The sequence below is a fragment of the Melopsittacus undulatus genome, chromosome 1 (genome assembly GCF_012275295.1).
Source record: "Melopsittacus undulatus isolate bMelUnd1 chromosome 1, bMelUnd1.mat.Z, whole genome shotgun sequence".
Classification (NCBI taxonomy): domain Eukaryota; kingdom Metazoa; phylum Chordata; class Aves; order Psittaciformes; family Psittaculidae; genus Melopsittacus; species Melopsittacus undulatus.
Genome location: NC_047527.1, coordinates 139273810 through 139300029, shown reverse-complemented (window position 1 = coordinate 139300029; position 26220 = coordinate 139273810). Strand labels below are relative to the sequence as shown.

General features: G+C 47.7%; 1 protein-coding gene across 1 annotated transcript; it reads right to left on the bottom strand.

Moving 5' to 3' along the window:
- Positions 1 to 2677: 2677 nt before the first annotated feature.
- On the bottom strand, positions 2678 to 4245 carry HOXA13 (homeobox A13). The gene is made up of 2 exons (XM_034066343.1): positions 3579 to 4245; positions 2678 to 2970 (listed from the first exon to the last, which is right to left on the bottom strand). Exons 1-2 carry the CDS (start codon positions 4243 to 4245, stop codon positions 2726 to 2728), a joined length of 912 nt encoding a protein of 303 aa, XP_033922234.1. The 3' UTR covers positions 2678 to 2725.
- Between the last annotated feature and the right edge of the window lie 21975 nt (positions 4246 to 26220).

The following is a 26220-nucleotide window of genomic DNA, read 5'->3' as shown; positions in this document are numbered from 1 at the left end:
CGTTATAAAGGGATGTTCTTCACTACCCTAGAGAAACACGGTGTCACCTCAAAGCACAGCTCAGTTTCACGGACTGAAAACCAGCTGCGATTTCTATATCTCTTTCCTCTTATTTTCGGAGCGGGACGGGGGAAATCTTGCCCAGAATATTCCTGTTCGGGCTCTGAAGCGATGCAGCCGACATTCCCACGCTCAGCAGCCGCCGGTTTTCACGGCTTGAAAAAACACAGCACTCCCCGGTCCCTGCGCACCCCGAAAGGCTCCCGCACACGGCAGGAAGGTTAAAAACCCGCACGGATGGAGCGCAAAGCCCTGACATGCCAGCCTCCTGGAAAACAGAACCCGCTCCCGCAGGTACTTTTCATGTAAGTCATTGCACGAACGCGTTACAGCCAGATCTGAGGGGCGGAAAGCACTTAGGGCTGATCCCTGTAGAGGTGGCTCCTTTTGAATTTCACAAATGTAAAGCTAGAAGCACTCAGCGCGGTATCTGATACCCTCTAAATACACCGTAAAGGTCCCCCCCGTAGCTCTAATTAGAGCTGCAGACCACCGCAGGAGACGGGCGGCGAAAGCAAACATCTCTTTGTGCCTGACCAAACTCTCCCGCCACTCACAGCACCAGCCGGACACCGGCGGCTCCTCGCTCTACACCCTCATCCCCTCGCCGGCCACTGACTGACCGATTCTCACGCCCGGCTAGGGCTCACCGGTGTCCTGCCACCACTAGAAAGACAGAGAGAGCAGAGCACAACTTGCTCCGTTCTCTGCCTTGCAAGCTCAGGCTTATTCTACGCCCAAGGATGCGCGGGTCCCACAAGTGTGCGCGCCCGCCGGCGAGGAGGATGCTGCGCGGGCGAGGCCAGGTGCAGGCGCAGCACGGCGGCGGCCACGAGGTGGCGCTGTCGGCCCGCAGATGCCTCTGGAGCGGGTAGCTGTCAAAAGTCAAGGTCACAAATCGGCTGTTTTTCTCTCAAGGTCAAGGTTTCAGGCCTTGCCCGTCCTGTCATCGCCACGCAGGCCCCCCCACACCTTCCCGACGAGGCACCGCCGGGATGGGCAGCTTCCCTTGTCCTAAGGGCCGGCCACTGGCCTCCATTTCCTGGCCAGGGCTACAGCACTGCACGGGTATCATCCTGCACTTCCTCCCCCAGGACCCCAGCCCTCTGCAAAACCACTGCTCAACATTACTGAAATATTTATAGTTTAGGAACGCTGCTTATCAGGCATGCCAGCCCTCAGATAAACACCATCCAGAAAAAAAGAGCCCACCATATACATATAAGCTACTTAATGGAAGACGACGGTATTACAACTATAAGACAGATACATTATATTCTTTTTCTGATGAAATGCACGTAGGTATGGAAAAATAAAGAGTATTTCTGTCAGGGTTTATTACAGTGACTATTTTATTAACAGTATTAATACTACTATACCTGTCTACACGTCTCGGGTTTTCATTTTTCAGTAGAAATATAAAAAAAAAAAAAAAAGAGGGTGCACAAGTACATTTTCACAGTGCGCTGATTTTTTTTTTTTTTATTTACAAGACAGCTTCTTATAGTGAATAAAAACAAAATAATGTGCTGGTTGAAATAACTGATTGGATTAAAAGGTGCTGTTAAAAGAATCCCTAAACGTTCTACTGCGGCCTCATAACAGACAATAAACAAGGAGAAACGACTAATTACTTATAGATCAAAATATAGATTATATAAATCAAAATGCTTCTGGGAAAAAATGTATTTCAGTTAAAAGTTCTTGGATTTTTTTTCTAGGAAGGGTTTGTTTTTTTTTTTCCTACTGTAAAGAAATGCCAATGTTCACGGGTTTTGTATCCACCCAGAGTCAAATATTAAAAATTTTCCGGGGACTTAGAGTATGAATTCTTGAAGATTATGTAAGGCTTATAATAGGCATAGTCCTTAAAAAGGTATCGATTGTACTGTCTCCGGGAGAAAAATAAACAACAAAAAACCAGTTCAGATGACAAGAAATCATCTGTTGAAAACAAAAATTAAAACCGAAAGGCATCTCCAAGCAAACGTTTTCCTTCCTATCCCCACTACTTTGCGATGTTTTAGAATTTGCTATCAAGATAGATCCTCCACAGAGCTTCCTTCATTACTGATGTCTCTGAAATCCTTATTCAGTACCTTCAAGGTTTATTATTATTTTTTTACATTAAATGCATTGTTTAAAATCTTACAGTAATTGTAATTTTTTTTTCCCACTATGGTTTACCTGAGCAGTCATTCAACACACAGTTTGGATTGCAATGGAAGAAAATCAAATTATGTGTCCACATCGACATCCTCATTTTAACCACCTCTTGCATCGTGGCCACGAAGAGTCTTCTCAAATAATAAGGTCGTAGAAATACTTACAAGTTTCTCAGAAAAGCGTGTCTTAACTGCAAGTGTATCTCTCGGTGCTGTGTGAGTGGGCTTTCCAGTCTGTCAGTGATACTGGCTGGCTGCTTGGGATTTCAGGAGAACTGTCAGTTTTAGCAATTTTGCAACAGCAATATTAGAAAAAAAAAAATAAAAAAAGAAGTAAGAAAAAAAAAGAAGCTATAATTCCAAAGATACAGATCTCTTGTTCTGAAATAAGAGGTTCATTGTCTTGTCTCTTTTTAATTATTATTAATAATTATTTTAATCTGAACACAAAAAAAAATGTTCTGAAACTTATGAGTTGCTGCTTCTCCATTTTTAATCCATTAACTGGTGGTCTTCAATTTGTTGATCACTTTTTTCTCTTTGACCCTTCTGTTTTGGAACCAGATTGTGACCTGTCTCTCTGATAGATTTGTAGTCGCCGATATCCTCCTCCGTTTGTCTTTGGTTATGAATTTATTTGTAGCATATTCCCTTTCGAGTTCTTTTAACTGGACCTTTGTGTAAGGCACTCGTTTCTTTCTCCCTCGTCTGTACGAGTTCGCGTCCGAGGGATGGGAAACGACGTCTGGAATAGAAAAAACACGGAGGGAAGCGTTAGAAAACAGCTCAAACTGCTTAGGACATCTACAAGAGATGCAGGGCTGAGAGTTACAGCACATGCCCTGCCTGTCCCGCTCCAGCCCGGCTGCTAAAGCCCGGCTTAGCCTCCGGGGTTTCCTTTGCCTGGCCGCCGCAGGCAGCTTTTAGGAACGGGAGGGCTCGCTGCTGTCAGACAGACAGACAGACAGCCACGACCACAGACTCGAGGGAGAACCTCGCGGGGCTGCAGCCATTGCCCCAGCCTGCGTGCTCCGGCACTTACGGGAAATAGTATCGCAGCCCTCCCCGCGGCCCTTTTCAGCTGTTTCCTCTCCCGGGGCCGGCAGCGGGGCCGGGCGGGCTAGGCGGGATGCGCCGTGAGCCTGTGGGGGGCAGGGGGCGGCACCGGGGCCTCTCCAGCGGAGCGGGAGCATGTGCGAGATGGGACTGGGGATCGGGGAGGGTGGGGTGGAAGGGTCAGTCCGGAGATGATCCCGGACCGCCGCCGGAGGGATACCCGGGAGGAGTGAGTGGGGGAAGAAGAGAAGGGGGGGGGGGGGGGGAAGTTGCAGGGGAACCGTGCAGGTGTATTACCCGGGAGGGTGGATTTCCAGAGGTGAGGCGGCTGGCTCTGCTCCTTGGGGCAGTACACTTGCCCATTCCACCCATTGGTGATGGCCCAAGGCTGGTAGCTGTCCATGGGGAGCAGGGGGTCGTGGCGCGGCTCGCCGGGGCCGCCGATGGCGGGCACCACAGGCATATCCAAATAGCCGGGCACTGGCTGGTAGGGCCCGGCGGCGTAGCCCTGGTAGAAGGCGAACTCCTTGGCCCGCGACGTGAACTCCTCGCCGGAGACCGAAGTGTCCATGTACTTGTCGGCGAAGGTGGAGGCGGGCTGGGCGCAGGATTTGATCGCGTTGTGGTGGGTCATACGGCAGGGGTAGTAGCCGCTGCCGAAGTAGCCATAGGGTAGAGCAGCGCCGGAGGAGCTCTGCACGGCGGCCGAGCAGGGGCTGCACTGCTTGACAGCGGGCTCAGCCATGCCGGCGGCGGGGGCCTCGCTGGAGGTGTAGGCAGCGGCGCTGGGGGCGGCCAGGGGCGCGGGATGAGCCATCAGGTTGCGGCAGGGGTTGGCCGCCGCCGCGAAGTTGCTGCCGGCGTGAAACCCGTCCATGTTCTTATTGATCTCATCCAGGCTGTTGTCGTAGAGGAACATGACGGGCTCGATCCAGCGGGGGTGGAGGAGCACGGAGGCTGTCATAGCCCGCTCCGCATTGAGACTAGTGGCTCTTTTTTAAAAGCCCCAAAGACTGAAAAAAGAGATACTGAATCTGCGGGACTTGACCAAGGCTGACGCGCCAGTGTCGCGCCAGGCCGGCCCTCATTGGGCCGCGCTCCCCCACGTGATATGCAAAGCAGCTGATAAACATCTGAAGGAATAAAGTGGAGATAATTAAATAACGCCATAACCGCGCGGGGCCGGGTCCCGGCACGGGGAAGCGGGCACGGGCAGGGGGGCGGGCACGGCGAAGTCCTGCTGCAGCGCGGGGAGCGGGAGCGGCGGGGGGAGGAGATGGGGGGGACCGCCCGTCCGCCCTCTCCCTCCCTTCTTCCTCCTTCCTCCCTCCGGCCCTCCCTCCCTCCCTCGCTCTCTCCCCTCGCCACCGAGGCGTGAGCATTTGGGCTCCGCTGTTGCCGCGGCGCGCTCCTGAAGGTGCGGGGCTACCCCGGCACCCCACCAGATTTCTCCCCCGCGCCGCTTATCCCCACCCAGAGGGCCGCGGAAGCCCCGGAGGCCTCCCCTCATATACCGGGAAGGGGGACGAGCCGCACCCCTCAGACCCCCTGCCTTCCCCGGCCTGAACCGGTGACTCTGCCCGGAGATTGTTGACGGGGTCCCGGGCCGTTCCCCCGGCCGCATGCCGGGACAGATAAGGCTCTGGAAACAGAGCCTCCCAAGGTCCTTTCCGGGTGTTTTCCTTCCTTCCCGCCCGTCGAAAACGCAAGACCCATCTCGCTCCTCTCGCCACAAAGCCTCAGAAGTCAGATAAGAGGAACAGACCAGGAAATCACGAATTTATGTATTATTATCCTTTAGGACGCGCTCGGGGAACGGGAGGGTTAACTGGAGCTCCATCGCCACTCTGCTGTATTATTCGTTGCTGTAATAATAAAACCCGGGGCCTACAATTCGACTTGAATCTTTCTTGGCTATAAAATATCATGTCGGCTTGTACAGTGCTCGCACGGGCCCACGTCGCTTTTTCATGCTGGGAAAAATATGGTTTATTGGCTGAAAATTCTTCAAGCTCCTACCTCTCTGCGGGCGAAAGCTAAGAAAAAAAAAAACCAAACAAACCCACAAACTTACATTTGCTTTCCCTTTTCGTGATAAATGTTACAATATTTCATAGGGCGAAATAATTTCAATTTTTAATATTCTCCCACTCCCACCGGCGCAGATGCATTTCCCGTCGTCATTCGCGTACAGCCTTGAGCTCTAAGTCCTCCATCACTGAGCCATCAATAAACTTGACCTAAAGCAGCGTTCCTCTCTTCGTTAACAGCTCTCAGCCTTCTCGTGTGTGGACAAAACAGCCCCAAATACTCCCATCCTGAAAACTAATTCTATTTCTCCCCCATCCCCAATTGCATGTTGCTTTGTTTTGTGCCTGACAGCTCGGCGTATTTATTATCCTATTGTGCTTCCCATTGACGTTGTCGCATTGTTTTGCCCGCATGGCTACAAGCGCAGAGCAATCCCGGGACTTACATTGTTACCGAGCAGGCTTTTCCTTGCTTAATGCAGAGCTCTCACCCATGAGAAGTAGCCTTTTGGCGCCCATGGAGTTTTGTTTTATTTTTTTGTTTGTTTTCAAGGTGCTTTTTCCGATGGGTTGGGATACCTGGAGTCGCTGTCATTCCCCTGCTAATTTGGCACCGGTTTAGCCCTTTTTTCCTTCGTTGTAGCCAATAAAGAGTTCCCATCTTGACTTTGCATACGCTTTTTCCGCATTCTTCCTCATGGCCAAAAGCAAATATTTATTCCCTGCATATTTCTCCTTTTTTTTGGAGGCTCCAGTTTTGAAACCTGTGGGTTCCCCAGGCCAGCCATTGCTTGACTGGCATGAGCTGAGTCGGTTTGTTTCTCTCTGTTTTCTCGAGGCTGCTTCTGAAAATCTCATTGCAACGGGGCAGCGGGGGGGAGGCGGGGGGCACTAAGTGGTAAAGGAAGGCAGCTCTATGGGGCAGCGCTGTTTTACATACGGGTTAGACACGGCTAGAGGCCAAGGTCAAGTTGAAAGTTGCAGTCTAGCCAATGTGAGAACTGTCATTCACAGCCCTAAGATCTGTCTGATTTGTTAAAAAGCGGGTAGTCATGAGAACACTAATCTCCACAGCTCTCCCCCTCCCCAGCTCGGCCCCCCTCTGTAAACTGCTCTCCTTCAGCCGCGGAGCGTTTCTCCCTCATCTGACTCTGTTTTCCAAGAGACTTTCCATGAGCAAGGAGAAGCCGTGTGGAATTGTAGCTTTCAGCCCCGGTGCAAACTGTACAAGTGGTAGAGGGCTGGGGGTGCGAAGAGGGGGGTAAAGGGAGAGCATCCGGTCTGTTGAATCTTAGTGGTTGGGTTTTTTTTTTTTGTTTACCCACTTGAGGCTGTTCCAGCCGTGTGTGCGAATGGGAGAAGGGAGATTAGATTAAAGAGCTTTTCTTTTCTCCCTTCCCTGCATCTCTCCCTCGCTCTAGAACTCAATTTAATCGTTTGGGAAGAGGGCCATGCTTTTCATGGTGATAAGAGCAGTGATACGACTGTCCGTGTCCCCTGTTTGCCATGACGGGGGTGGGGGGAGTCAGGGAATGGGACCGTTTCCTCAGAAGAGGCAAAATGGCATCTGCAGGGCGCGTATGCAGCAGCAGCGTAACAGTTATTGTCGGATGCGGAACGTTACGCCTTTGTTTTGCTTTTAGAATTTGTCTGACTTTTAATAAATTATTGACACCAAGAGAGGAGAAAAGCCTCGTCCACTATTTTAGATTTCATTCCCCCACCCCCAGTAAATTTCATTCCCCAGCTATAATTCCTTCCTGCCTTAAAAGGTATTTATTATTAAATATTAGAAAATAACGGTGAGGGCTGAAGGCATCGAGCAGAACAGATGTTCTTCGAAAATCATGGACACTGTAATGAACACCAGGGATAAAAATATGCCCGAGACAACCCCCGCCTTGCATATATACCATTCCCTACCAATTGTGGAAGAGCTTTTATTTTTTGCAACTTAAGTCTTGGGATGCGTTGGATAAAGTAACCAAAACGCAGAAAGAGTTTATTGATTGATTTGGCCATGCTCCACAAACGCTTCATTTTGGAACATTAACTTGATAATTGAATACTTCCATGCATGCAACCGACAGACCAATCGAAGCTGCTGCTTCTGCTTCTTCTTCTTCTCTTTTTTTTTTTTTTTTTTTGTTTTTTTTTTTTTTTTTCTTCTTCACCTTTTTCGTCCGAAATAAAGTTAGGATATAGCAAATACAAACGTATGGTAGAGTCTCAACTTTTTTTTTTTTTTTTTCAAGAGATCTGATGCAAACCTCCGAACTGCTTTGTATTTATATAGCGAATAAAAACATCTTGGAGAGAAATACATCTGTTAAAACGTTTCCTCCAAAACGACTATTAATTCCTTAGGGAACAAGAGGATGAACAACCATGATCAGCAGGAGGATTTTAAAAGGTGCTGAATCCTTTTGGAGCCAGGCAATTTCTCACAGATTTTCCTATTCGGCAGCAGCCCCACCTCGTAGAGCACGGCCATGCCCATCTCAGGTACTACAAAAAGCTTTAGTGGTATTTTCTTCCCTTGGCTGCCCTGAGAGTGGTCGGATGCGTTTGACCCACTTCGCAGGTGTAAGTGATGGTAGAATTTTGCCCTTACAAGTGCTTTGAACCAGATCACTGTGTATTCCTGGCACCATGAAGCCAAAGATAGTCTTGGCATGGTGAGGGCTGCGTGATTTCGGCCTTAAACAACAGCATATAAATAATTTGTAAATCTCCCCATGCAATAGGAACATGGCCACTTACTTTCCTAAAGAGGCCTTAAAATTTCGCTTTCCTTAGAGAAACAAAAAGTGTTTTCAGCTGAATATCAGCTTTTGCAAATAAGGAGTTTGTCTACAGAGCATATAGAAGGTTTGGGTGGGTTTTTTTTCCAAGCCAGCTTTTGAGTGATAACACCCCCATCCACCCTCCGGAGCCCTGCCGCGGGAATGGCCGGCTGAGGGGAATTCTCATTTCTTGTAGGATAATCGCAATCGTACAAATAGAGCAGAAAACCCACTCTTATTTTTCTATCCACTGCTTAGAACTAATTAATGAGCATTAAATGGGGGGAAATCGTGTCTGATTGCTGAAAATATGTGTTTGTGACATACTAAATCCCCCTAAACCCGCTAAAAGGTCTTAGCTGATAATGGAGGGGCTAAACGGTGATCTTGGTTACTACTAATAATCTCGGTCCTGCAGAGCCCAGGAGTCTTGGAAGACGCGGACTGAAGTGATAGCAGGAGCAAGAACCTTAATCGAACTTGATTTTCATGAGCAAATGAAATTTACCTGCCAGAAGGTTAATTTGGAGCAGTACTGTCACAGATGTTTTCTTCCACAATTTCTAAAGCATCAAGGATTGAGATAAACATTCCTGCGTCCGTTTTAAAGACACTTTGTATTTCAGGATATTCATGTGTTTCTAATGGAAGTAAGCAGCTTTACGAGCAGGGTTCGCAGGACATCTTAACTCTCTCCCTCCCACTGCGTGCTAAGGGGGTGCGTGTGTGGGGGGGTGTGCTTAGATAATTACAAAATAAGAAGCATTTGTAAAAGCAAATGCAGAAGGGGAAGTGTCCGAGAAGATTTCCGAAGGCGTCTCAAAAACCCTCAGGAGCATATTAGGTACGGACCTACCTATTTCAATCCACCCCAGCTTCCAGACTGCACTTCCTGTAAATGAGGTGTGCTCGAAAATAATGTAATTGCTTTCACCAGAAGTGTGGGACACGGACTGGTCGTTATGGAGCTAGGTCTCAGCAGATCGTCTCACTCAGTGCTATTTATTTTTCTGTTTCAGCTCTAGAAAATACGCTGGAGGTATTTCACATGATTAAAGTGAAAATGGGAATGATCCTGATCTCTGTTTCACGGTCAAGGTCTTTTTTCCTGTTTTTTTTTTTTTTTTTTTTTTGTGTGTGGAGGGACACTTTGTTTTACATTTTTGTCCTATAATATGTTCACAAGCGCGTTTCCAGGGAGGGTGCGATAGGTTTCTGTTTATATTTGGCGGGTGAAAGCAACAGAAGTCTGGCGTTACGCGGTGGTAAGCAGCAGAAAATATTTTACTTAAACTGTCGTGTAAATGTGGCGATGAGGAGAAGCCCTCGCAGGCTCCCTGTCAGCTGCAGGCTGCCTCAATGCAGTGATGAAGTCCTCCCAACAACTTACATTAATTTTGCCATGTAAACTGAGGCGGATTTCTTCTCCATCATTTCTGTCCCCCCGCACAAAGGGCGCAGAGAACATTTTTGTTTTACTCTTAGTCAATTCTGATAAGCAAGGAGGCCAGGCTGGCCGTGCAAGTGGCCACTGGAATAGTTTATCAGGTCGGTTACATCTTCCAGGTAAAAATATTCTCGTATGAATGTGTAGTAGCAACAGATAACAAAAAGATACTCAAGTTAATATTCCTTGATTTTGTAGGGTCTATCCTCCGATTTTCAGGATTTAGCGTTTTGAGAGTAATTTCTTGCCTTATCTAACAGAAGGTCAAAATTTTTAGTGGGGAAAAAAAAAAAGAAAAGAAAGGCAGGGTACAGTGAACTGCAATAACATCCTCTCTATTTCTGCTGAGAGCTTGTAATAATTGCTACCACATGATCACATGGTGTATTGTTGCAGCCTGATTACAATTAAACTTATCCCTCCACCTTTTTCATTAGGGGGAAAAAAATTCTTCCTGAGCTTCAGGCCCATTTTGTGCTGTTTTATTTCCCTTTGAAAAGCTGCCGGAGAGAAGCCGAAGTTGCTCCTTCCTTTCCAATGCAAGAGAAAGCATTTCCAACACGCTCTTTTCACCGCAACTTCCCTGTAATAGCGTGACATTTACACAACGTCCAAACAGGAGGGCTCAGGGGCAAGAGTGGACTTTGCTGATTTCTCCAAGAAGTTGCAGGGTCTTTATTTTTTTTTTAATTATTTTTTGTTTTATTTTTTTTCCACGTTGAGTTCCGAGCCGTATCTTCACCTAGGGAAACAATGAGGCTCCCAGGGCTAGACGCCTGTGCGCAGTATCTACAGAAAGAAAGGAAAGAGGGGGAAGAAAAAAAATCATACAGGAAACATTGGACATGTTTGCCTTCACTGGAAGACAGCTGTTTGAGTACATTCTCCAAGAGGGTTTTTTGGTTCCCTTTTCAGAAGTGGTTTTAGTGATTAAAACATTGACTTGATGGAGGCAGTTTATCTCTAATGTCTCGGTCTGTCTAACAGCTCTTTTTCCTTACTTCTCCAGCCCTTTGCTCAGATGAGACTGTATATAAACGTGGCACTAAATCGCGTCAACCTTAATTTGTATCTGAAGAGATATGGGGACTCACCGCGCAGACAGGAGGGGAGGGTGGCTCTAACTGGAAGCTACCTGACCCACGAGTGGAGGTCATCGTACTTAGAGGAAGTTAAAAATCCCAAAGCCAAACCACACTGTATGTGGCAGCTCCCTGCAACTCTGCCAAAGGTGGTGTGGAGAGGGGCAGGAGTGGCGGCGGGAGAAGCCCCATGACCGATATCCCCTGCCCCGCTGGCTCCTCCAGCAGGCCGTGCGGCTGCGGGGCTTGTCCGCGGGGCTCCCTGCCAGCCGCTTGGCATGGCACCGGGTTGCCTGCCCATCAGTTCGGGAAGGGATTTCCACCGGGATGGGCAGCCGCTTCGAGGCACACCTGTGCTGGAGACCCGGCCGGGTGCCGGCTCCGACCCACAGGACATCGCCACGTCTCCTTCCAAATCCCGGGCACAGACGGGTCTCGCCTTTGTGTGTTTAGGGTTTTCCTCTCTGTACATTTCATCCGCCTCTTTGGGTTTTTTGCCTGCAGGCAGCGGCTGAGAAGGAAGGTGCGTTGCCGTGGGGGAGCGCGCACTCAGGCAGGCAACGGGCGCGCACACCTGAGACGGGCACCATGTCTCCTCGCCCTGGTTGTAGGGTGTGCGTGTGACCACACACATGCCTCTCGCCTCGCCACATGTTGAGTTCATCCCCTCTCCGAGGGTCGTGCTGGAGCAAGGAGGGCTGCAGGGGAGAGTGGGGTGTCCCTCTGCCCCGGGATGGGGTTCCCATTGTCCCTCTCCCACCCCCAGCCTCATCCCACCTCTGGCTTGGTGAGAGCCTTTTCGCACGGGTGAGACCCTGCGGGGACAACCCTGGGGCCACGCTTCACTAGGAGAACTTCACCATCTGCACGGATCTGCGATCAGTTTCGGGCAGAAAGAGGCAGCTGGACTCGGCTGATCCCTCAGTACTGCTTAAATGCCCTTCGTCCATGTCATGGGTGCTCTCAGTACCAGCCACCTCCCAGCAGAAAGTTTACTCGATACTGTGATATGATCCCGTGTTCTCCAATTAGCTTTACATTTCACTAAGCACACACATTTCTGTTAAAAATTTATTTGGTAAAAAATCCAGTAAAAACGGAGTCTAAAAAAACCCTAACCCTCTAGCGCCTAGGGTCCATTTCTCAGGTACATGTAATACGTGCTGTCTTTAATAACAAGAGACATTTGCTACTCTTCATGTCAGATGGAACTAATGTCTTTCCATCCGTACCGTGAACACATTCTCTAAATAGGAATTATACAGTGTTTTCCTTTAAACATAACACCAACCAAATGCAGACTAGCTGATAACTTGCATTTCTGGGTAAGCATATTAATCCCTTCATTTTTGCTGAATCATGAATTTTTCCAAAAAGTTTATTGTATTTTATGTCTTCTTTAGATAAGTACTTACATATGTGGCCCTGTTGAAGGCTAAATCCCATTCTTACATACGCGACAGCTGACTGTACTTCTAAGATGTTATTTACTCTGGCCTCAGCTTAAAGTGGTGCGTTTGAGGCTGGTGGTTTATCAGGAAAGGCAGAAGAGTCAGTTCGGAATCAACCCGCACTTAGCGCACTCCCGCAGCTCCCATCCGCCCATGCCTGGGCTTAGAGCTTCTGGTCTGGGATATGGACTCCATCTGCTCAAGCACACCTAACTGGGGGTCCTTGAAGGTGGCGGTCAGGTGGATCCCCAGCACCACCTGGCATTGCCAGCCTGTGTCTCTCCCCGCACCTAGGAGTGGGAATGGATGAGCGGGTGCAGGCTCTTCGTGCTCTCCACGCACCAGAGGCAGCGGGACAGGGAAAGAGCAGGCACGGCCTCAGCCCAGAAAAAGTAGTCCTGCTGTAGTGCTGGGAGCCTTCTGAGAGAGAAACACGGGGAGGGGGAGCCAGGCTGGTGCCAAGGAGCTGAAGCGGAGCTCACAGCACACGCCAAGGTTCCCACGCTCAGAAGACAATTCGCAACATCCCGAGAGCCAAAGTATATTTAGTTCAATAATGGCAGGGAGAAAGGGGAGTGTTTTCACAGCAACCTCTCTGATATAAGAAATAATGTGGTTAGAAACAATAGAGGTTAGTCTCTAGTAGGGCATGCCCCCTGCTCTCCTGGAGCAGATACCTAAGGGAAGAAATTCCCCCGGCCACTTGCACGCAACCCAGGGCCGCTTTCCTGCAGATGTAGCTGCCCTGGTGCCAGCTAGTGAATATCCCCGCTCCGAGCCGCTTCCTCCCCATTGTGGGGAAGATATTCTCTGCCTGCCAGTAATTACTAATTGTCATCCACTTTCACAAGACCGTATTTCTTTGCAGTTTCTCTTGCCGAGTGTGGGGACTATGTCAAATCATCTGTCATCTCCTGGCGCAGCCCGCTGCCACCCCGCCCCCCTAAAAAGAAAACAAAAGAAAGAAAAGAAGAAAACCCCAGCTGGATGTAACATAAAGCAACATCTCGTAGGTGGTGTTGCAAGAGAAACATAAAGGCTGGTGTTTCTTTGCTCAGCAGAAGTATCTATATCCGCCGAACACCGGTTTCTCCCTGTTCTGAGGTCAACAAATTCTCAGTCCTGGGGCTCTCTTTATCTGGAGAAATCCAGAACCGAGTGTGGACACGGATCCAGGCTGAAACCTGTGTATGAAGCCGATAGAAACTGGTCAGGCCCAGGCTATAGGGACACGGCAGCCTCCCTGGCAGGAATGGGGAGAGCCTAGGAGGAGGTGGGGCACGTTCCAGGGCCCCCGGACCGGAGCCCACCTGCTGTGGGGGGAACAGCCCGCTCCCGGCCCCATAACCCGCCAGGAAGTTTTACCTACAAGGAATAATTCCGCTATGAAGTGGTGAAGGCACGAACAGACACGTCATCATCATTCTGGGTGATGTAAATATTTGGCAAATAAAGGAGAGGGAGCTTGTCTGACCTATTAATTTTCGCTGGAGGCTGGAGGGAGGCGGGTTCCGGGTCTGTGGCTACCCTGGGGGTCACTAAAAGAGAGGTCAGAAGTTTGTACTGAGGTTCCTAGAAAGCTTGGACACTGACAAGACAATCAAGTAACTGTCATTTCATAATGCGCTTTCAGACAAGTTCTCATCTTTGGTAGTATGGCAAGACCATTGCAAAACGAAAAACAAAAATCCACTGTAGCTGGTAAGATGATATTATGTATGTGGCTATCCCAGTGAGAGAATTAAGAGTAAGCTTCATTTATTGGGGGTTAGTGTGTGTGATGGATTGTACTACTTTTTTTAACAATAACCACAGGACTGAAGCCTTAAAAACTGTGAGCAAGAGTATCCCAACTGCCATAAAAGCTGCGTATGCATAAAAAGAGAATCCCATATAACTCCACAGCGGAAATCGGTTAGCAAGTATCCTCTGCCCGTTGCAAACATCAAATGTTCCTGCCATATGTCTGTTCTTATTTGTATACCAGCTAAGAAACCTGAAACGTATATATGAGATATTAAAACGAAACATGAAAGATTTTCTCAGAAATCCGTGAGAAGGGAATGTAGGTCTGAGGCGGGGGTTAAAGGAAGTAAAAAAACCCCAAGAGATGTTATTGCCAAAAACTTTAATATCGAACAACACAGCTGAAGCTTTTATCACGGTACGAAATTTACAGCCTAATAATTCAAACCTGCATGCTCATAGCAAGAGGTCTCTTCCCCTTTCTGGGTACCCAAAGGGGTCATTTTGCTCTCCGAGGTGAGGAGCATACCTGCAAGCCGGGAAAGTGTTTGGGAACGGCAGGTGACCAGCAACGTGAGAGAAAACGGAGAGGAAGAGGAGAGAAAAGATAATGGCTTTTTAGGATCTGTAGAGATTTCTGATACTTCGAAATCGAAATGTGGCCTCGGTAGAAGTCACTGAAGTAACAAATCGACAAGAAAACCCCTGCCTAGTAAAAAGGAACCCGGAGAAAAATGTGTGGGCCGTAAGAACTGTAGTTTGAGTCTTCACAAAGTGGAGGATTCCTCCGTGGCTCCCCCTCCGCATGCTTTGGGCAGGTGGTGGTGCTTCCTACATCTTAACTGCCACAGGATTAGGTACCAGCTAAGAAGCTGGAAGTGACCTGAACTCCTTGGGAAAAGAAGAAAGGTGGGAAGGGAGGAGACCACCCGATTTAGAAAATATCCCCTAACTCTCCACATAATAGGAGAGATGCTGGCATTGGGTCCCATTGCAGCTTGGAAACGACTTTCGTGCCCAAGGAGAAGCCACCTGCTACGCGAGGGCAACCTGGCACCCCCGGTCACCGGAGGGTAGGTCTCTAAGATGCCGACACAAGGTTCAAAGCTTAAGGTGAACACCTTCCCCTTCCTCTTTTCCTCTTTGCCCACTCCTCCGTCCTCTCCTCAAAAGCCACGGGATAAGTGAAGACACGAATTTCCGCTGTGCGCAAGGGAAACCTGGAGCCGAGCTCTCCCGCGTGTTTTTCAGCCAGCCCCTCTCCGTCTCCCCCCCCCCCCCCCCCCCCGTCTTTTCTGCCTACCCCTGCTGAGATCTGGAACCCAGAAAGAAGCAGGAAGGGTTTCGGGTAAGCTCGGGTGTCCGCCGTCCCGCCGGGAGGGGCGAGTGGCAGCACCCCGCATGTCCCGGCTTGCTCGGGTGCCTCCATTGGCGCCGGGGTAGGCTCCTGTCCCCTGCTAGAGATAACCGTCAGGTATTTGCAAGGGTAAACAGAGCCCCGAAGGCTGCGGGGGGGAAGGTGGATATCGTTGCCTCAGTTTCAAGCACCGCCCGTGGCAAACAGAGCGAGGCACCGGGCGGAGCAGCGCTACGGACTGCAGGGGTTGTGGGGCTGATGCCGGCCGGGGGCCGGTCCCGCTGGGGCAGGACCCGGGCGGGGCACCGGGAGCCTCCAATGGGGGCGAGCGGGAGCCGCGCTGCGGGGTGCCGCCATCCCCGGTCTCTGCTCCGTGCTCAGCGACGGCGGGTCAGCGGGGCGGCGGCGGCGGCGGCGGCGGCGGCGGCGGCGGCGGCGGCGGCAGGGCTCAGCCGCGGCCGGAAGAAAGGAGAGAAATGAAGAAGAGGGGAGCGGTGCGTCCGAGGAGCCGGGGTAAGCGCCTTCCCGCGGGGCGGAGGAGGTCAGGGTGCAATTGCGAGGGTTTCCCACTAGATGTCTGCACAGCTAATGATAATTGAAGGCTCTGTCCTTTCCCGGGTGTATGCCCCAGAGCCCGACCCTCCAGCTTCTTGACGTCTGCTACCCCCTTTAGAAATTAAATCCCTTTCCCGTTATCATCCTCCCCTCGCTTTTCTTCCCCTTTTTGTTTCATTTTTCTTTAAAGAGCATTCTGGAGCTTAGGCTAGAATAAAATACTGATTTCTGCACAGAGAAAGATCTCTGGTGTACGACTCATGCTCTTGGAATCCTTTTATGACCTTTGATGTGTTTAAATAACACGGTAAAACTGTGAACACACCTCGGATTAAACTTTAATCATCCCAAGTCAAGGACATCCAGGTGGTAAATGACTTTACTTTGACATTTCTACTTTAGAACAATATATGATCCCAGTCGCAGGGCAGAGAGAGGTTCCCAGTCTTTTCACCCTTAGAAGCTGAAATATGATTTTACCTACAGAGATTAGAAACTCGCCCGTCCTGTTACCTTCTAAAACATAAAATAAAATTGAAAGAAAGAAAGAAAGAGAGAGAAAGAAAGCAATAAATAAAGAAAGAAAGAGAGAGAGAGAGAGAAAGAAAGAAAGAAAGAAAGAAAGAAAGAAAGAAAGAAAGAAAGAAAGAAAGAAAGAAAGAAAGAAAGAAAGAAAGAAAGAAAGAAAGAAAGAAAGAAAGAAAGAAAGAAAGAAAGAAAGATAACCAATCTCCAAAATTAATGCTGCTGGGTTTCTGTTTTTATCGGGTACCTACATACAGACTCCCCATAGGACATTGAAAAAGTTCCTTGCTCTTAAGCACTGCTCTGCCTCTCGTGGGTTATGTGTGTATAATAATCCATACGGGAATCTAGACAAGTTTTCCTATACATGTATGCATATGTTCCCTTCGTGCAAAAAGTTGTGCCGTAGCTGACTGACGTAAGAAAAAAAAGAAATGCTCTGCAGACTCTCTGTGGTCCCGGTGAGGTGCGAGCACCCCCTACGAGCCCAAAGTGAGCTTGGGTCCTCACGAACAAAACACCCTAACAAATAATGTAAATACGTTTAAGAGAAATCTGGAACTCTTTATTTGCTCCGCTGCTAGCACCTGGTTTTAAATCGGACAACTTTCAGGTTAAGACATACGAAAGAAAGGGATTTATAGGCCTTTTTATTGTCAATCAAAGTTAGTGACAACTAAATTTTGCATTGATTTTTACCAACGGATCCCTTCTCAGCCTCAGCATATGCTTGTCTTGGAAGCTGTGGAGTGCAGGGAGCTAAAGCCAATACTTTTGCATGGAGTTTTAGGTTCTGGACTCAGTTATAGAAAAGGCCTAAGCATGGGGAATCCCATCCTTCTTTTTTATTCTTTTTCAGCTTAGCTTTGACTGTGAGCTTACACCCGCTCCGAAAAAATAAACAAACAAACAAAAAAAAACGAAAAGGAAAAAGAAGAGGTTAAATATGCGATAAATTTCGAGGGAAACTAGTAGGAGGGAGGCGTGCTCCGGCAGTTGGCTTTGAGAGTGCAGTTAGAAGCAGGCCCATGTAGGTAGCGCAGTCTTACGGGAAAAGAGACGAGATTTTGACTCCACTCGGGAGTGGGGGCAAGTCCAGTTCCCCAGGAATTCGCGACCTTCGCAGCATAAAATGCAAGAGAGTGAATGGTCAGCCAGCCCCGGACACAGGGAAGGAGAACCGAGAAGATCATCGACACCCTCCTGGAGTCTGCCCGACCCCAAGAAGTGCAGAAGGTGCTCCCGCCTCCCCGCTGGAGGCACGGGGGACAGAGGGGGAAAACGCTGCTGGCACACAAACCTAGGGTCGTGCACGGATGTTGGCACACGCCTGAGATTTTACTCCCCTCATTTCCAGAAGTTTGGAGGTGTTGGGTGAGAAAAAAACATCTTCGCCAAATTTCTCGGGATTTGGTGAACTGCAGGAAAGTAAAGCTCTGTTTCCACTCCCTCCCGACACGTCTCGGCTGGACCAGGAGGCGTTATTACTTTACGGACTGTTTGTCTTGAGTGGAGATAAATCTGGGCGAAGGAGACCCGGTCGCCATAATCGCGGCTCTCTGAAGGACTAAAGGCTGTTCTTCTTTTTTGCTTCTCTAAAATTCACGGGTCTAATTATTTAACTGCCTGCTCTCTCCTCCGCTTCTAACTGTGAACTCAATATGTTTAACGTTGGAAAAATACATCAGTTGTTTTATACCGGGACAGAGCCTTTACTTGTGAAACTCGCTTCTAAAAAAAAAAACAACAAAAAACAAACAAAAAACACACACAAAAACAAAACAAAAAAAGCCCCAACAAATCTGGAAATAATTAACTCATACAGTTGAGAACATTATGTTTCTTATACTGTAAACGTGTCCTTACACCTTTACAAGACGTTACAGAGGACTTACTCAACTAATTGAAACTGTTATATAGCAGCGTTATGTATTCGACATACTCGTTACATTTCATCTTTATGGACTTACAGTTTTATTCCTTTTACAGTCTTGTGATTTCCCCCCCTCCCCCCCAGCAGCCCGTCGTTTAATCTGCAAGAAGGAGAGACACTTGGAAAGCTGCGGAAACAGAAGCAATTTAGCGTTATTTTCTCTATAGCAGGGTGAGACGGATCACACCAGCACGGACATAGTATTGGAAAAGTAGGTAGCTCGGAAAATATGAGAGTCAAACTTTTATCCCCTATTCCAATACCCCTGGGAACAATATAGATGTGTGTACTGGATACTTTCGACTAGGTGGATTGGGTGGTGGGATCTTCTGCTTTTCCCTTCCCCCTGAAAAAAAAGGAAGTAGTAGTAGTAGTGGTGATAATAATAATAATAATAATAATAATAAAACAAGGAGCTTCTTCAGATGCATCCTCGAGCTGGGAAAGCTGGAAGAGCAAAGCACACATCCCACTGAGCGCCAGCACTGGGGGGCGATGGCAGACCCATCGATGGCTGACCAAAGGGATAACCCTCGCCTGGGTCCTGGGAGCCGGCACGGCACCACCGAGGATCTGCGTGTGAGCGTGTGTGCAAGTGTGTGTGTATGAGTGAGTTTGCACCCACAAGGAGCAGCGGGATCGCAGCTCCTTGGGGTCCCAAGCGCGATCCTTTCTCCTTCCATGTCTCCTGCCCATCCTCTCGCCTCTCTGCAATGTCCCTTTCCTGGCCAAGGCGACTTTCACCAGCAGACAGTTTATCCTTCATGCTGGTCGCGAGCGAGTCCACAAAGAACGGTTTTCACTGCTCCCACCAGTGTCACGCCTTCGGGAGCTGATGGAGACTTTTGTTCCGCCCAGAACAACCAGCGTTTACACAGGCTGACACAAATGCCCGATTCACGGGCCGGAACAGAGACCAGGATGTGGCTGTGCTCTGGGCTCAGATTTATGCTAAAGACACAGTCCTGCGATTATCATATTATGTTATTTTCAGAGCAGAGGGCAGGAGCTATTTCAGATTAATAAATTCATCCATCCCAGTCCCCCTCCCCGAACTTTCGTAGCTGTTATTTAAAGGCAAAACCTGACATATCAAGAAGAAAGGCAGACTGAAGACGTGAAATCTAGTGCAGGAAGGATCACTTATAGGAGGGAGGGACATGTATATTTCTCTTTCGCGCATATAGGAGCCAATACGCCCACACATTTACAGCTGTGCTTGTAGATGATGGGGAGTGCAGAGCTTGAAAAGATGTTTTATGAAGAAGTGTTTCCAGGGCACTGCTGCAGTTTCAAATCTACAAGCGAGGCTTCCCGCACAGAAATCAGTCTGCATCCCCGTCCTTTCCCTCGCCTGTCAGAGCAAGGAACCGCCCCGGCGAAGCAGAGATAAACCTCCGGCTATAGACTCATCCTAGTCTGTAACGCTATTACTTGACTGCAGCGGCAGGCGGGACGCAGGGCCGCGCAGGTGCCGCTGCGGAGGGCCCGGCCCCGCTCTCTGCGGCTCCCCATGAAGGGCCCGGCTTCGGGAGGCAGGTGATGCGGAGAGTGCGGCCGCCGAACCATGTGCGCTGCAAGTATCGGCGCAGTCTCCTCTCAGCAAGGGGATGTGAGATCAATGCCGACTGACGGCTCCCCACAGCCCCTCTCCCCTTTTCTCCTCCCCTCCCTCCCGCTCGCTATTCCCGAGGTCCTTCGCTGGTTTCAATAAAAGGCAAAGATTTAAGCTTTCTCCCCTTCAAATCAAAGAGGTGTTACGATTGGCCGGAACGAGGGTAGCTGGGGTATTTTCAAAGATATTTCCGAACAATATGGCCCCGAGATGCCCAAAGTTTCTCGGGAAGCGAGCATTGTCTAGTAAAACAATGACGGTATCAGTCATCAGTCATCGGCGTCCCCGTCAGGATCCTGGCGGGGTTTAGCCCGGGTGGGTGACTCTCCTTCCCTGGCTCTCTACGCGTTAGAAAGTTAATAGGAGACGCCGGGGATTTACCCCGGGGTAGGCGGAGGGGGAACAAGTTTGCCAAAGCCCAGGCACCAGGGAGAGGTTTGCGAAGAGCTGCCTGGCAGGCGGGCGGTGAAAGGCTGGGAAACCCGTCGCCACCGGGAACGGGATGCAGCGTGGGGCTCTGCCTGGCCCATCGCTGCTGCGTCGGAGCTGAGCGGGCTTTGTGCTCACGGCTGTTTTGCTGTGGCAGATGCTGGTTTTGCTCACCACTCCCTTCTCTTTTTCTTATTTTTTTCCTTTCTCTTTCTTTAATTTTTATTGTTTTTTTTTTTTTCTCAAAAGGTTAAGCGGGTATACAGTAAGATTTATAGGCCTCTGTGAAAAAGTGAAAATTAAAACAAGTCTTTCAGGTATAAAATACACTTCCGAAATAAAGTTTCGAGATTTATTTGCTCAATTTTTAGTTGATAAACTCCATATTACTCCGAAGGGAGAAACTTCTCTCGCTTACCGTGTGCACGAGGTAGGATTTACACTTGCACAGAGGAATCATATTAGGAAAGAGACGGTAAAGTCCTTTTGAAGGTGATCTTTCCAGCCCCGTAGCCGACTGTCCCCCTAGAACAGAGTGAATTTGCTGCTGCTTTGGTCAAAGGGAAGCAAAAAGTTTTATGGCCTCCACCGTGGTTTCAGTTGAAAAGTTTTGCATGAAAGACGGAGAGATTAGTGCCCCAGAGCTAAATTTTCTGCTGGAGAGCTTGGAGTCCTGCACAGTCCCAACGGTTTACTAGTCAGTATGCTTTTTACTGCAGAGCGAGCTCGTGTGCTCTACCGAAAGCCATTCCTGAAGGGGTATTTTTTGCACTGTGTTTAACTTTTAAAATGGTCACCCATTTTAAATCTTGAGAGGCACAAAATCAAGGTATAGCCGTTCAGTGAAAAATAACCCGCCCCAGCTCTCTACTGTTAATGAACAGAAATTATTCCACTTTCATCTCACCCCTCAGAAATATTTTTACTTAGAGAGGGCTGGCTGCTAATTGGGGTGTGCAGTTGCCTTTAATCTCTTACACAGCACTTGGAACCTACCCAGAATGAATTAAAATAAGCCTGATAAACAAGAAGTAAACATGGCTTCCCAGTAAAACTCGTTTTATGATCGCAGCTTGTACGCCACCTCAAAATATTAAGTTTGGGCATTGAGGGCATAAAGAATAAAACCCCTTTCCAAAGTCACTAATGCTCACATTTGGTATTGTTTTAATCTTCTCTATTAGAAGTACGAGTAAGGAATATGTTTTGTTCTAATAAACTATGGATGGAGTACAAATTTGCATGTTTACATGTACTTTCAAACCCAGAAGCATACCGAGAACCTATGGGTAAATATGTGTATTTCTTTCAAAAGCAAATTATCAGGTCACCGTCTGAGCAGAAGTGCTCTCTCTTCTTCTGCAGTTTTACTAGTAAGTAGAAAGAGCAGAGAGTGTATGTGCTCTTGTGTATGTTTGTGTGTACAAGTGTGTGTACAGGAAGGAGCTCTGCCACACAGTGGTGCAGGCTTTCAGACTTATGCATAGTGAGATAGGTTGGTTTGTTGGAGTCATAGCACAGAAAATCTTTGGTTAAGTAAGCTGTAGATCACAGTTTCATGACAGCTCATCCAGTTACCAGAAAAAGAGCCCCTGGACATGGAAATGCCTCTGATGAAGTCTATGTCATAAGGCTTGCAGTGCAGAAGTAACCACTACACTGAACATCGTGAAGCCTCAAAATCACTGGACCCTCTTCCCACCAGAGAAAATTAATTGAGTTCATGTAGTGGGAAGTGCCATTTGTTTGTTTGCTTGCTTGCTTGCTTGTTAGCTCTATTTATACCCTGCTAAAGAAGGAATCAACCCGGCTGCAGCTTTCGGTGTTCCTGTTAGAGACCAGAGTCTGCTCCCCTCCTAGGATATTATCACACAAGAGTACAAAACAATTAAATGAGCCTGAGAGTCATTCGAAATAACAATGGCAAGGTGAAATGTCCTGTGTTTGTCAAAGGATCTCAGAAAACAGGTGAAGAATTAAGACAGGGCTTAATGCTGTGCATATTGCATGTAAATGAAATATTTAAGCTGCCATTTCATCTCTCCTGTGTGCTTGAACACCCCCAACAGTTCTTTGAACAAATATTTAGTTTCCAAGCTATAAATTCATCTTATGCAAAGAGAAAGCTTTTAGGATCTCCAGTTCAAACTCGTTCCTACCACTTGTGGTGCTGAGAATTATCAAACCGGTCAGCTTACCTTTCCCACGACTGGTAATTAAAAGAGAGCCAGGGGGTGTGAGGGGCGGGGTAAAAGTAAGAATAATCGCATTCAAAAAATTGTGAGCTCACGAATTGTGATTGGCATCCTTCCTAACTAATTTCTTTCTCCACTTAACTCCTGATTTCCTTTTTCTAATACCCCTGCAGCAGCTCTGTGTTCATAATGACCCTGCAGAATATTAAGAGCCCTTAATAATGTAATTGTCAGAAAGGAAAATAATGAAACTATTAAGGAGAGGAACTGCTACAGCATTTACCAAACTGCCAGAGGAGTTATCTAAAATGAGAGCACCTTTGCCATGTTCTCTCCTGAGACCGGAGAAATTTACACAGTATTTCAGTACACTGGGTTGGGATGAGATGAGGTGGGATAGGAAAAGGAGAGAGGGAAGTAGGATCCTTCTGAAAGTCTTACATGGAGGTAAGTATGCTTCACTTCCAGGTAGGAGAAAACTGGGCATGGTGACAGTGAGTTAGTGGCTTTTGACAGGCAGGTGAGGGGCCTCTTTCCCAGTCTTTTTTTTTTGGGGGGGGGGGCGGGGGCAGGAACCTTTCCCAGCAACCCTATGCTACTTAGACAGCCTTTATGGATGGATAAAGCTGAACATTGGACAGGACTCTCCAAAGGAAAAGAACCTTTCAGTGTAGCCATCAACCTGTCATCACTGCAATAAAGGTGTAACACACAGGAGTGCTGGTAAGAGCCCAGGGTTTATTTCTTGGCCCTGTCACATGACATGGGGCCAGGGTTACCAAAGGTTACACTCTCACATGGAAAGGATCAGTAGCCATCAGCCTTAGCAGCTGCTTCTCCCTCCTCCTGTCTCAATTTTTCATTCAGCTCATACGTGTGTCTGGTTAAAAATGCAAACCCAGCAACCCTGTCCAGCTACAGCCATGTAGATCACAAGTTTGCCCACACGCCTGTAACACCAGTCAGCTCACAGCCAAAGGCTTGAAAACCCTTCTGCACTCATCTCATGTCCCTGGAAGAGTTCTTTTTCTCAGCTCGTGGAGACCTGTCAATGGGTTGTATTCCAACACTGCAAGGCTTTTCCAAAAGAGTTATTCAGTCTCTTCCAAGCCAGTCTCTCTGCAATGATCTGCTTACCCACTCACATGAAATGGAATGGGTTTTTGGCTAGGTATTGTACTGCAGCATCAGCCCTTTCATGAGTGTGGTACTGTGAAACCAGCATCAGGAGTTTTGTGGGAAAGCTAGACAAAGACTTGGGCTGTATCATTCCTTGTCATGCAATTCCTTGTTACATGAGATATGCAAGCCCTGTTACAGCTTCTAGGCTAGTGCATAGGGGCACCATAGGAGCAATGACAGGGAAGGCCTGGAATCAGGGATATAGGATGAGAGTAACCAGAGACTGCAGAATAAATAAGAAAGGCTGTTTTCCAGACAGACACTTGTCAGAAAACACTGTCCTACCCAGGATGTGGGTGTAGGTAAATGGCTTTCTATGAAGTCTCCCAGTAAAAACTACCACAGAACACAAGACAGCACAAAGCATTGGTTATAGATGTTGGAGGTTTACATCACTTTTATAGAGGGTTTGGGTTGTATTTTAGATTTACTTAGTGTTACAGAGCCAAGCAGTGGTGTTGCAGACAGAAAATATTTGCTACCTCTAAAGAGCTGGAACTATGGCTGAGTCTTTTGATTCAGCTTCCTACTCCACTGTATAGAATACCAGAGTAAGACTGGCCAGGAATACCTGCACTGCCCCTGCCCCAGAATGGGCCCAATGCTTCGTGTGGATCAGGCAGATCCATGTGAGTTTGCGCTGACAGCAGGAGGTCTCCAGGCACTGCTCCAGTGATGAGAAATTATTAGGGCTAATGAACCTAATATAATTTAATTGTTATTATCACCATTGCTCCTTAGAACTGTAATCAGGATTCAATCTATGGAGTGTGGAGAAAGCAGAGAACACTGAGATGTCCCCTGCTCTGAAGAGATTTTCCATCTATATGTACGAAAAGTGATGGTGTTTGAACACTGGAGAGGATTGGTAAACAGGAGACATCAGCAGCTTCCCTAACTGACATCTGCTTGAGGAGTCAAGTGGCTTGGAAAAGATCTGACTGCAAACAACCTTCTTTTCATGAGAAAATCTTAAACGAAGATGTTTGACCTGCATTGTTTTGGAAGTTTCATTTTGATTTCCTCAGAGGGAGAAAGAAGAAGTTTCTTCATGAGCAAAATATGGAAAAAGATAAAGTAGTACAAAATAGAAGCACAAGAGAAAACCATGAAGCTTGACACTAAAAAAAACAGAGCTTTTTTCTTCCAGTCAAAATCTGCTCTACTGAAAACTGCGTTGTTTCCACTTCAGATGTCACACAGCAGCTGTATAATGCCTGAGATGCCCCTAAGCAGATGAATTGGATTACAAAATGGATTTGTCCCTCTTCCAAAGACAGACTCTTGAAGGAGTACTGTAAAGTGATCCTGATGAACAGGGTAAGGGGGTGGCTTGTTCATATTACTCTCAAGTATCAGCATGAATAACAAGGATATTGTTCCTCTTTAGAATACTATGGGTAATAATATTAAAAGTTTTTATTACCATAGAAAAACTGTTAACTGATCACTACTGCAGTCGTCACCATGAAGTAACTAATATTACCCCTGTTTTACAGGCTGGGAAGTGGAGTTGGAAAGATTAGGACTTGCCCAACGCCACAGAGCCAGCGATCAGGCAGGAAGAAAACTCCAGATTTCCTGGCTCCCACTCTCCTCCTAAATTCATCATCCACACTCCAGTGACGTCTAAAGAGTGGGGCGTTTTTTCTGAGATAAAAAAATTCTCTCTCCAAATGATTAAAATATGTCAAGAAGTTCTGCCCGAAGTCTGTGTCATGGAATCAGGCTCTTCTGGAGTGTGATTTACTGTGTTTTGGAGCAGCTTTGCAATACACTACACAACAGGACACGAGGTGTGAGTGATGTGTAAATATAGTCACAGCCCCTGCTCTCTGGACTAACTAGAACAGGCTACATGGGAGAGCTGCAATGTAAGCCAATGTGAGTCAGCAGCAGTGGGAAAACAACGTTGCAAGATCATATATACCATCAAAGTGGATTTGCTGTGAAGGATTCATACCTTGACTATAGCAGAACCCCCTGTCACTTCAGCTAAGGGTTTGACCATCCAATTGCATAGGCTGACAAGTAATGGCTGGTTAAGGTGTTCAACAGGTGACATACTCGTTCTCAAGCCATTATGAATCCAGCATATTGATTCCCCTCTTGCTGATTAAAAAACTGTTTATACAGAAATTAGATACTTAAGTGGGAGCAAGTATATAAGCAGGAGCATCCACATAATGCAGCACTTCACCGAGGGATGTGATTGATGATTTGTCTTGGATTTAGCTGATGTAGATGAAGAGGTTACTGCTGTTTTCATTCCAGCTGTAAAAAAAGGAGGGTGCCTGTTCCTCATGGCGTCTGGTGTGCTAATTTAAACTAAAATCATGTTATATTAATTAATAACAGTAGCTGTGAATGAAGCAGCTGAAGGTAGAAATCTCTTCTGCCTCGTCAGCAAAGCTGTCAAAGCTCAGGAATCAGAGAGTCTAATTAATGTGTTCCAGCAGTGGTTTCTATAAACCTATTTTCCATTTCATTGCAATGGACCAAGAGGTGCCATGTCCGTCAGTTCTCCTATCATAGCTGTGAGGTAATAACTTACTTGCTTAAGTTGCCTGTCAGACACAATGGGGGTGACCTGGTCTTCCCCTCTC

What these genes read in the sequence shown, in the direction of transcription:
- HOXA13 (XM_034066343.1), bottom strand. Translation starts at nt 4,245, where the DNA reads ATGACAGCCTCCGTGCTCCTCCACCCCCGCTGGATCGAGCCCGTCATG. An exon ending in CTGGAAATCCACCCTCCCGG is followed by an intron (nt 2,971 to 3,578) that starts GTAATACACCTG and finishes TTTCTATTCCAG; the next exon opens with ACGTCGTTTCCCATCCCTCG.